This window comes from Zingiber officinale, chromosome 8B (genome assembly GCF_018446385.1).
Source record: "Zingiber officinale cultivar Zhangliang chromosome 8B, Zo_v1.1, whole genome shotgun sequence".
In the NCBI taxonomy this organism is placed as follows: Eukaryota; Viridiplantae; Streptophyta; class Magnoliopsida; order Zingiberales; family Zingiberaceae; genus Zingiber; species Zingiber officinale.
Genome location: NC_056001.1, coordinates 23,151,107 through 23,162,593, shown reverse-complemented (window position 1 = coordinate 23,162,593; position 11,487 = coordinate 23,151,107). Strand labels below are relative to the sequence as shown.

At 37.3% G+C, this 11,487-nt stretch overlaps 1 protein-coding gene across 3 annotated transcripts; it reads right to left on the bottom strand.

The window, feature by feature from the left end:
* Nucleotides 1-7,211: 7,211 nt before the first annotated feature.
* Nucleotides 7,212-9,722, bottom strand: LOC122014815 (protein indeterminate-domain 11-like). Of its 3 annotated transcripts, none has more exons than XM_042571252.1 (5): nucleotides 9,530-9,722; nucleotides 9,292-9,360; nucleotides 8,924-9,144; nucleotides 8,445-8,838; nucleotides 7,212-8,281 (listed from the first exon to the last, which is right to left on the bottom strand). In XM_042571252.1, the coding sequence occupies exons 3-5, from the start codon at nucleotides 9,096-9,098 to the stop codon at nucleotides 7,468-7,470; spliced, it is 1,383 nt and encodes a 460-aa protein (XP_042427186.1). In that variant the 5' UTR covers nucleotides 9,099-9,144; nucleotides 9,292-9,360; nucleotides 9,530-9,722; the 3' UTR covers nucleotides 7,212-7,467. The 3 variants fall into 3 exon arrangements, with proteins under 3 accessions (XP_042427186.1, XP_042427185.1, XP_042427187.1); XM_042571251.1 differs by having other exon boundaries at nucleotides 8,924-9,209; nucleotides 9,530-9,721; XM_042571253.1 differs by lacking the exon at nucleotides 9,292-9,360.
* Nucleotides 9,723-11,487: the final 1,765 nt, after the last annotated feature.

The window sequence follows — 11,487 nt, the reverse complement described above, 5'->3', positions numbered from 1 at the left end:
CTTTTAACTTATTATTTTATTTTAATAAACTTTTATTTTCTATTTCTAATTTGCAAGAATTTTTTGATAATATTTTTATAAATTTAAACAATTTATCCGAAGGTATAGATCGTACCTGACTTACCTGACTTACCTTGTCGATCTGAGAATCTGATGCTCCCCCTGTAGAGCTGCTTTCTTCTAATGTTCTTCCCCTTTCATTGATGCTCTCGATGCTCATCTTGTTGGTTGCTACTCCAGAATATCGTACTGGTTCCCCTGTACAAAAATTTTGTACAAGTCCTGAACCATTCCTAACAACGTATTGTGTTCTTTAGAAATTAAATTTGGAATCGCAAACAAAACTTAACATTATTGATTCCAAATTCAACTTATTTGTTCTTAGAGGTTTAGACCCGGATCGTAAACGATGCTTAACATTATTGATCCAAATCCACCCATATTACAAATTCAATTAAATATTAATTTCAGATATTGGCTTCCAGGTTAAACATGGCGAGGCACTAGACCTTCTTGGGTATGGGAGCATCCACCACTTCCTAGACAAAGCCTTTCAACGAAATTTAATATTTAATTTCCTTATAGTAACCTTAGGTTTAACCAAAAAGAATAATCGAATCACAAGTTCGAAAAATAAAAGAAACACAAAATCAAAAACATAAATTCGATAACCTAGATTCATTAGCCTCTTGTGTTTGGTATTTCAAGATCTAAATAAAAGGATGAACTAGTTATGATGCGGAAACTAATAACTAATTATACCTTTTATAGCTTATAGACCTCACGATATTCTACCGTATTCCTCTTCTTATCTTGGACGTCGTGTGAGCGACGATCTACCGAGATGAGAATCCACCCAAGCCTCCTTCTTCTCCTTGCAAATTTCGGCCACCAAGAATCTCCTAGAGATGAAGGTCTTTGGCCACCAACCAAGCTCCAAGGGATGCAAAGAAACAAAGCCTCCTTTCTCTACTTCTTCTCCAAGCAAAATCCGGCCACCAAGGGTCTCCTAGAGAATTGATGTCGCCGGCCAAGGAAGAAGAAAAGGGGAAGAGGAAGAAGAGAGGGAGGGTCGGCCACCACAAAGAAGAGAAGAGATAAATACTAGATGTATATTCTTATGAGGTGAGGCACCTCCACCCTCTCTTTTATATTCCTTGGTCTTGGTAAATAAGGAAAGCTTTAATAAAAACTTCCTTATTTTCTTTGTCATAGAAAGGAAAATTTAATTGATTAAAAAAAATTCATTATCTCTATCAATGTGGTGGTTGGTCACCTCAATTACTCCAAATAAGGAAAGTTTTAAACACAAAATTAAAACTTCCTAATTTGTTTCCGAAAATTTTAAAAATAAAATTTCTCTTTAAAAATGTCCTTCATGATTACAATAAGGAAAGTTTTCTCAAAATTAAAATCTTTCTTTCAATCTACAAATAAAGAAAGATATCAAATCTTTTCTCTTAATCTTTTGTAGAAACTATAAAAGGAAATATTTAAATTTTAAAACTCTCTTTTAAAATCATGAGGATGATTATAAAAAAGGAAAGTTTTATCAAATATTAAAATCTTTCTTTTAACTACAAATAAGGAAAGATATTAAACTTTTCTCTTAATCTTTTGTAGAAAACTATAAAAAGAAAGATTTAAATTTTAAACTCTTTTTTAAAATCATGGCTTCCACATAATAAAAGATTTTAAAAATAAAATCCTTTTAATTTATTTTGGTCGGCCACCTAAGCTTGGGTTCAAGCTAGGGCTGGCCACCAACTCACCTTGGTTTGGCCGGCCCTAGCTTGGGCTCCAAGCTAGGCCTGGCCGACCACCTTAAGGTGGATAAGAAGGTGGGTATAAGACTTTATAAATAAGAGGCTACGATAAACTTTCATTGTCTTTATGTAGGTATTCGGCTATAAGAGTTATTCTGCTAATTTCCTCGACCTCGGATTCTTCTAACGACGACTCGGTGTCCATCGAGGAGTTGGATTTGTTTTTTTCTGGTTCTTCAAAGAGCTTCAAGAACTTTTCCCAAAGTTCTTTTGCACTCTCGTATTTTTGAATTCTGTCAAGATCCTGGGCGGGCAGAATGCTCAGAAGGTGAAACTCCGCCTTACCATTTGCCATAAAATTGTTGCGGTGCTTCTCAGTCCATCGATGCTCCTCAAGTTCTTTTCCTTCTTCACTTTTGGGCATATCAAAATTGTACTTAATCATTAGTAAAATATTAAAATCGATTTTAAAATATACCTCCATTCGACGTCTTCAAAATGCGAACTCCCCCTCAAATATTAGTGGGCAAATGCTAGGTCCGACCATTTCTTGTGTTTCGATCGGCGGTTAGTCCTTCTAAAGTGACCTTGCTCTGATATCACTTGTTGGTCCCCTGGCAGTCGGCTAGAGGGGGTGAATAGCCTGAAATAAGAAAACAAACACCTTTATTGACTTACAACTTTATTAAAATAAACACTTGCATAAAAGGAATTAAGAAACTAATTAATGAGAGAAATTAAAGAGACACAGAGATTTTACTTGGTTTGTAATTAGAAGATTGCTAATCCAAGAAGTTGGAAGCTCACTAAAGTCTCCTTCTGATGAAGAAGCCTCTTATAGAAGTCAAAGCACACAATTACAAAGCCAAACTCAAATAGAATTTTTTTTCAAGTGTTCTATTTAGCTTCTGAGATGAGGGTTGTGTTTATATCACTAATCGGGGTGCCTAGAAGGGTTCCAGGTGTCTGGACGTAGATAAAATTTTATCTAGGTCACAACGGATCGTGATACATTGAGTTCAATAAACTTTCTAGTTCGGGTGCCTAAAGGGGTTCCGGGTGCCCGGGCGGTGTCGATACGACCCCCGTTGGGCGAGGTGCCCCGAGGGTGCCCAAGTGATCCGGGTGCCCAGACTAGGTCCGAGTGCTTGGACCAAAGTCAACCTCCCTAATGAGTTTTCGATCCGGGCTCTAGCTCCAGCTCCACTCACTTGGGTGATTTTGGCCATTCGGAATAGGGCTCACCCGAACCCATTTTATGACCTTCTCGAGCAACCTTCCACTCTGGCTTCTCGTCCCTCAGAACGGCGGCGTGTTTCCTTCTCATTCACCAGCGTACTCCGCTCACTTTGATGATTTCGGTCATCCGGAATAAGGCTCACCCGAACTCATTTTCCGACCTTCTCGAGCAACCTTCCGCTCCAACTTCTTGTCCCTTGGAATCATCGCGCGTTTCCTTCTCGTCTGCCAGCGTATTCTTCCGTAGCACCTCGTCCCTCAGACGCACCAAGCTCGTCGACTCTCTCCGGTGTTGTCCTTTTCGCTAGCTGCGTCTTTCGCTCGACCTCCTCTACTCCTAAGTTCCTACACACTTAGACACAAGGATATCAAAACATAATAAGATCTAACTTGACTTGGTTGATCACATCAAAACTATCACGAGGTACTTACAGTTTCGTTGTAAATGAGAAAAATATTGTATCAAGATGTTTCCGTGTAGGGGAGTCACAAGGATGACACATTATATCTCCTTCGTGTACATGGTTTTGATGTCACCTCATGTAGCTTGTTGTTGTGATAGATGCATACAAGTGTTACAGTCTAGCAGTTAACGGAAAATAATACATGACTTTCAAGGGAATATTTTTCTTCTTCTTCCCAGATAAGCGACTATTCTATTTATAACTAGGATGATTACACATTCTGTATTTCATCAGTTCGTTATCTTTATTTCAAAAGATCATACAGTTATTGATGCCACAATGAATCTTCTCTACTGGTAAACTCAAATATCTAATCAATTTCTTTGTATTATAGAAGCTATCAGTCATGCAGTTATTAGCAGTGATTAACTGTGACATCAATTGACACATGTCATCGTAATATCGTTCAGAGAAATGATGTTATGCTTTCATGTTTCGTAATATTATAGTAGCTGATAGTTGAGAATAATAAAAAAAAATACATTCCCATAATTTTCTTTCACTAGCTTTTAACATGTCATACATGTTCTAAAGTTCAAACGTAGGTGTTTCCTTTATATTCGATTGATCATGTGCATTTATTGCATCATAAACTATTAATTGTATTGCATTCATAGGCCTTGATGATTCCTATGGAGCAATCGGGCAGGATGACGAAGCAATAGAAAGTCCAATTTAATCAAATACATACCACTCTCCATGATAATACTAATTGTATTAATTTGGAACAAACTCATACCTATATATATATATATGAGTTTTCACTGTATCTTCATCATGGAAAACTATATTTCTATATCCGTACTAATTACATGGACATTTTAATTCAATACCATTAAGCATTCTGGATGAGACTTAGTAAACTCATCAACCCAATAAAAAATTCTTGACTGATAAATTTATTATCTAACATATTGTACATTCAAATCTTATTTATATATATTGCATCTTAATGAGAATAAAATTCTCAACAAAGTTAATCATGTTAAACTAAGCATGTTTATATTTAAATTATTTTGATGGTTAAGGTTATATCTCTGTCTCAGTAAATGATATTCTCATACTTATGAATACAAAGATTTATTCTTACCATTTTTGTGCTATAAAGTTTTTTACTCACCAAGCTTACTGTTATCTTATCTAATATCAAAACTATTGTTTTTCTAATTCTTGATTTTAATACTAAACTCGGCTATGCAGCAGTAATTAATTAGACATTTGGGAAAATAAAGTAAAAAAAAAACATAACTTTGAGAATAGCATACACTCGTATTATCCAAGTATCTTGTAAGTGATAAACTTTTGTCCTTATGATATAACATAGACGGTGGACACATGGTAATTATAGCGAAATGGTCAGAGGTCGATCCCCCGGGGTGATGAATGACATGGTCGATCTCATCATACGCTCAACGTCTATGTACCTACATAAATCTCCGTTCATATCCATGAAACCGTTAAAATAGCGGATCTACCTTTTAGATATATATATATATAGAACAGCAAAATTGTTCTAAAAACCCAAACATACATGGAACATACACATAATATAATGACACTACAAGATTAGTCAAGTTCACTAGCACAACAAGCGCACAAGCATAGCAGCCTCAGAAGTACATCCAGTCTTGTAAACACAATGCGAGTTCGTAGGCAGCCTCGCAAGCATACATGACCTTGAAGGAGAAAGCTTTACCTTGCGACGGAGAGGAGCAGACAGACAGAGCTTGAAGGAGTGCTCATTGACGACGAAGAGCTAAGGCATAGTGACAACGCCGGAGAGGAGTTGGATTCTGGAGAGGAGAAGGAGGTTGAGCACACTGATGCGCGGACACCAAAAAGCACCAATGACTCAGGAACGCCGAAGAGAGTGTTGAGGAGGGTGGAGACGAGGCTGAGGCCGATGGACACAAGGCTGAGGACGCACGAAGGGACGCTAGAGAACTCACGACAGACTAGCCGAAGAGGATGCACCAAAGACAACAAGCTAGAGAGGAAGCGCACCAGAGATGTCGCGGACGGTCGTCGAACAAGATTGTCGGAGGGTGAGAGAGAAGGGAGATCGATCGCATGAATATGAGATCGGGCCGGAAACTCTATATTATTTTGATTTTACTGACGGAAGTTTAAATATTCTATCATTATTTTCATAATTTAGCGATGAAATTTTGTCGTCAAATAGAGATGAATTATTAATTTTATCGCTAAATTTGTCGCTAATTCCTGAATTTCCTGGAGAGTAAATAAATTATTGTTTAATATTTATATCATATACAGTGAAGTATATATGTTGATGAGATAAAAATTTCATTGAGTACTAAAGCCTTAAAATGAAGGAAGGAGGTGATTAACATCGATAACTCCTTTTGTGTCGAATTTAGTTACAACAAATCGAAGGATTCATCTCATAGTCATGGTGATGTAAGTATATATAAGAGCCTCTTTATGGATAAGTTGAGTCTTGCTAAAAAAATATTTTTTTTGCTAGAAGAAGTTAAAAGAGACAAATCTAAGAGAGACGTGGACCAGACTATCCTTTATAACTCCATACACTAAAAGTAATATTAATTTTGCTAACAGTTATATAAATGCGTTTCTTAAGCAAATGAATTAATTGTTGTTGTCCTTTTAACCTCGTTCAATTATCCGATTATCATAGTAATAGAGGAATGGCTAACACCATAGGATAAGAATGATAAAATTATGTTTTTAAAAATAATTTTTTAAGGTGTATAAGATTGATACCTCAAAGGTTAAGTTATATGACATAAAATTTATTAATATTTTTTAAAAATAAATTCTTCATAAATAAATCATTTGTGTTAGAGCATCTGCAATGCTCCGTTAATAGGAGGCATTAACATACGTTGTGGAGGGGTGTTATAACACCCCTCCACTTGAACGCGTTCAAGCAACGTACTTGGCTGGCCCACTCCACATGTATGTTTTTTTATTATTATTAAAAAATTAAAATTTTAAAATTAATAATTGAATAAAACGGTTATAACGACTACTTTTTAACGACTAGTTAAAATAATAATAATAATTTAAATATTTTAAAATATATTTATTTAATATGATATAATTTTAAGATAATTGAGTAGATTGTAGGACCCATAAATCATGAATATTAATGTTAAAAGAAATGTGGATGAGAGAAATATGTTGTTATAATGAGTATGTGACAATCGATCATATATTTTTTGATGAAATGACGGATATTATAATGATGATACATTGTGAATGCCCTTAGTTCATATAAATGTTTTGGTCAATGTGGAGCCAGAAAATCAAGAAGACAAAATATTGACAAACAAGAGCTTATACCTAAATGCTTTGAGGGAACAAGCTAGGTTTTAAGGGTGGAGAAATGTTTCGCCTTCTAAGAGCTTTTAGAAAGGATTTACAATAAGTTTCAACTCATGTGGCAAAAGGCGATTCGTTCGCCCCATCGCCCCAGTCAACCCGTCCCTAGGCCAACAAGGAGGAGGTAAATCATGGGTGACTACTAGCCATTAGTCAAATGGTCAAGACATGAGGGAGGTTATGCTCGGTCACGCCAAGTTTCGACCCCAAGACCTCATATGACAACACCTCATGTCTTAACTTTCGCACCACCTCGAGGGGACTACAAGTTTCAACTCATGCATGCATGGAATATTAATTATATTCTTGTATAAAGTTATAAATAGATTCATACATGGAATTTTATATTCTTGTAAAGTTATAGAAAACAGTCGACTACAATTACAATCTAGCTCTAATTTTATATAATTAAGACAGATCATATAATCGCGATACAACAAAGTTTCCTCCATTTGGAGTGCATGCAGATCATATTCATTCATTCGAGAAATCGACGGGAGACAATAAAGTATGAATTAATGCTTTTACCAAAACTACGAGAGATGGATTTATGATCGCCCTAACCAGCTAAACAATTTTCATGCATGCAGCAACCTACCTCTTAGGCCTCAGCATTAATCTATATATCAGAGTTAAGGATAACCCTGTGGAAGAAAAGCCCTTAGGCCTAAGAAGTCTCTTGTTATCCCATCATTCCCAGCTCTTCCTCCTCCTTCAATATTGTTTCCTTGGGTTCTTACCATGCCTTCCATGTAGCTGCTACTCCCTTCCCTTTTTGAACCTATCATTCCACCAAATGCATCCTCGAATGACCCACCAAACCCTGGAGTAGAAGTTGATGAGCAGAGGGGGTTGCTGTTCATCATCATGTCTTCAAGGAGATGAGTAGGTGCTGTTCCTCGTCCACCAATGTCCGTACTAGCTTCCATGCCGAGGCCAAATCCATTAGAGGCTGAAGAAGAAGAGTAATGGCTAGTGTGAGGTGCCATTTGAGGTCTGCCAGTACTTAGAGTTGCACCCATCTGGGCTGCCTTCTGCAGCAATGCAGTGGCTGACATGTGCGGAAGAGTAAGAGGAGGAGGAGGGGGAGGAGGAAGGTTGTCATGATTAGGGTACGCGTGATGATCCTGTTCCAGCAGCCTTGTGGAATAAACAGTTGGGAGTTGACCGAGACCATGGTGGTTGAGGGAGTTAGATGAGGTGCTGCCTTGGCAATTCAGCCATGGCGGGATAGTACTGCTGAACTGCTCCATCTGTTGCACTTCTTGGTGAGTGTTATGGAAGTGGAGAGAGAAGGGCTCGAGAGATGCTGCTGCTGCTGCTGCTGAGTGAGAGATTAATTGAAGTGGGTGGTGAGCTGACATGGGGTTTGCTGCGATGCCCCTTGAACTCTCTTCAGCTGCCAGGGCATCACAAAATGCTCTGTGAGTGATGAAACTGTCCCTCCTGCACCACCACCACCAGCAGCGACTTTAATTAAAAAGAATTACAATCTTTCACAAAAGGCTGCGCCAAACTCCAAAAAGAGACTCCACTTTAATGGGGATCGAAAGGGGGAAAAAAAAGAGTTATATATATATAGGAGTTAGATTGGTGGGTAGCTGTGTACCTCGAGAACAGGGTGCCACAATCGCACCTGTATTCCTTGGTGCCACAGATCTTGGAGTGAGCCTTCCAATCGGACTGGACTGCATATTTTTTGGAGCACTTGTCGCACTTCCACTTCTTCTCGCCGTGCTTCCGGCTGAAGTGCTTCTTGATGCCAGTGAGGTCGCCGAGAGCCCGAGAAGGGTCGTGGTGGACGCACGTCTGCTCGGGGCAGATGTACACCTTCTTCCTCACCTCCTTGGGCCTCTGCTTGAGCTTCCATGGGAGGTTGTGGCCCCTCCTGTGGAGCTGCAGGTTTTGATCCCTCTGAAACCCTTTGTTGCAGATCTCGCACACAAACCTGTTGGTCGCCATCAGTGTCTTGGGAGTCAGTGCCACAACCTCGGCTTCTGGATCTGATCGTTAAAATCAACATCCAAAGTTTAATTTGCATTCAGAAAGAAAAACGTGAGAAAATTGTTAGACATATTGATCAGAAACCTGGATTTCCTGGGAGATTCCTCTTTTTCTTGTTACTTGAGTTATTTGGATTTGTGGAGGCCAACGAGGACTGTTGGTTGGATGAGACACTGGCTTCCCCGGAAGGAGAGGTGAGATTGGACATGTTCTCCTCCACGACTTGGTGTTTTGGATGAATTCTGATTATCCCTTTCATGGTTAATTTCTGATCCGAATTCAGTGCGAAAGATTTGAAAAGAGATCTGATCAATCAACAGCTCAATCAGTCAAAAAACAGAAAAGAAAAAGGATCAGATCTGTGCTTTCCCTGAAAAAAAAGGAGGAAGATCTATGAATTAGTTGACAGAAGATTAACAGAAATGAAAAGTACAAACAATCTCGAAGTGCACCTTCAAATGAACTCTACATAAAATCTCTAGCTAGCTAGTTGCTCGTAAGCACTTTCTTTTCCTCCAGATCTTGCAAGATAAGAAGAACACACATACATATATGTATATAGAAGTAAAGAAATAAGAGTGGAAAATCATCTTCTTCTACAAAACTATAGCTCCCTGATCGAACATGCAAAACTTTGAAGGAGAAATCAAAGAACAAACAGATAAGTGAGATCTATGTATGCTTAATTACCATGAACTAGTACGTAGTTGCCAAAAAAATTCAGGCGACCATATGATCTAGCTAGTTACCAAAAGGCTCTTCTGATTTCAATAAATCAAGCAAAGAAATCATGCTCTGAGAGAGAGGGGGAGAAAGAGAGAGGGAGGAAGCATATGGATGAGATTAATGAGAGAAGGAAGTAAAGGTGGAATGAACCGTACAGCCTAGAATAATTCACCAAATAAGATAGCCGACTCTGACGCTAGCATTTCTGTCTTTTGCTTTGTCCCTTAGCTACATATCTACGCAGACCAAGAAATTCCTTTACTCCTCCCTGTCTACTGTAAAAAATTATAATTAAACAGATTTTACCATCTAAATTAGTTAAACAGCCAGAGTTAATATGCATAGTTGTTCTCCATAAGTAGGATTATTAGCTAAACCAGGCAGGCAGCTACCCTGTTCATTGTGTAGAATAATATAAATCAGAGGGCATCTACTTCCACTTAATTACATGTATCCATGCAGTTGCTGTGCATACTGTCTGTGTACTGTGTTTATACAGTGTGCAGTGTACTTTTAACTTTAGTCGGTTAGATATTTACTGCTCTGGTTGATTAATTTGAGCTCTCTTTTTTTTTTTGCCTTTGTTTTATTTTTCCCTGTGTGGTCTGAGAAATTAGGTTATTGCACAATAAAATCTATGCAGTACTCAATTCTAAAATGATCAAGGAACCCTCACAATTAGCATCAAAATGAGTTTCTGCATGGATCATGATGCATGTTTCCAGACTGTTTTCAGGCTGAAAAAAATCAAAAATTCTCTGGCGTCCAATCAAAACGATGAGGCATATATATATATAAGGAACAGAAATCTCGTGAGGTGTTTCAGAGCTCTATTTGGGTAATATTCCTTGCAATCCAAGGAAGGCATAGGCGACCGTGAGCCCCCTCTCACTCCCTTGTCCATTTGTTCATAGAATAACCCTAACATTCACTCATACCCTTGTTCCATGTTGCACTAAAAATATAAATTAATCAGGAAAAAAAATTGTGTATATATGTTTTTTTCTTTCATGTGATCCTGACGCAGTAGAATCTCAAGGAAAATATCGATGAAAATATAGAGTATGCGTTTATAAATATATATATATATATATATATATATATATATATATATATATATATATATATATATATATATATATATATATAGGCCTTCAGAAAGACATTAATCAGGAGCAGTACTGCTAGCTTTCTTCATGGGTACTGCTGCGAGGAACATAATGGTACAAATATATTATTGTTTTTTACAATTTTTAAGTGACAATAATTCTCTTAGTCGGAACGTGAACGTTTTGTCGTCTACGATGGCAATCAGAAATGTGGCCATGTTAATGGGGAAGAGAGGAGGAATACAGCTAATATTAGGGCCTGTGTGTCTCCTTTTTTAATGAAAGGGATGCAGTATAGGGTTGTCTCTTTAAATATTTGGGTGTTTAATAGATAAATAAATAAAATTAATTATGTGATTTTAAAATGAAGAAATTAAGAAAGGATGAACAAATAGGAAAAATGAATGAATGAATGAATGAATGGCTCCACGAGTGATGCGTAAAGATGCATGAATCGTCTGTACCTGCTACAAGATTTGTAATGCACAGAAAATCCCAGGGAGGAAACAATTATAGGAGGAGGAAAGCTGTAGGTCCAGAATTTAAGGAGATCATTTATTCTCTTCGCATTGTTGTAGAATTAAGTAGAAAATCACGAATCTATTGTAAAAGGAAGATAGAAGATATATATAGATTTTAACCGTAATTAAATATATAGGATAAAACTTCAACTTGGAAAAGGAAAAAAATGGCTTTTATATGATTAGTTATAGGGCTGTAAGGAAACTAAATCGAATTAAACTTTGAAGAGTTTTAAGTTTATTTGATTAGGTAATCTAGCTAAGACGAGTTTAAAATGAACTAATCTATTAA

What these genes read in the sequence shown, in the direction of transcription:
- LOC122014815 (XM_042571252.1), bottom strand. Translation starts at nt 9,098, where the DNA reads ATGAAAGGGATAATCAGAATTCATCCAAAACACCAAGTCGTGGAGGAG. An exon ending in GAATCTCCCAGGAAATCCAG is followed by an intron (nt 8,839 to 8,923) that starts GTTTCTGATCAA and finishes TTTAACGATCAG; the next exon opens with ATCCAGAAGCCGAGGTTGTG. An exon ending in TGTGGCACCCTGTTCTCGAG is followed by an intron (nt 8,282 to 8,444) that starts GTACACAGCTAC and finishes GTGGTGGTGCAG; the next exon opens with GAGGGACAGTTTCATCACTC.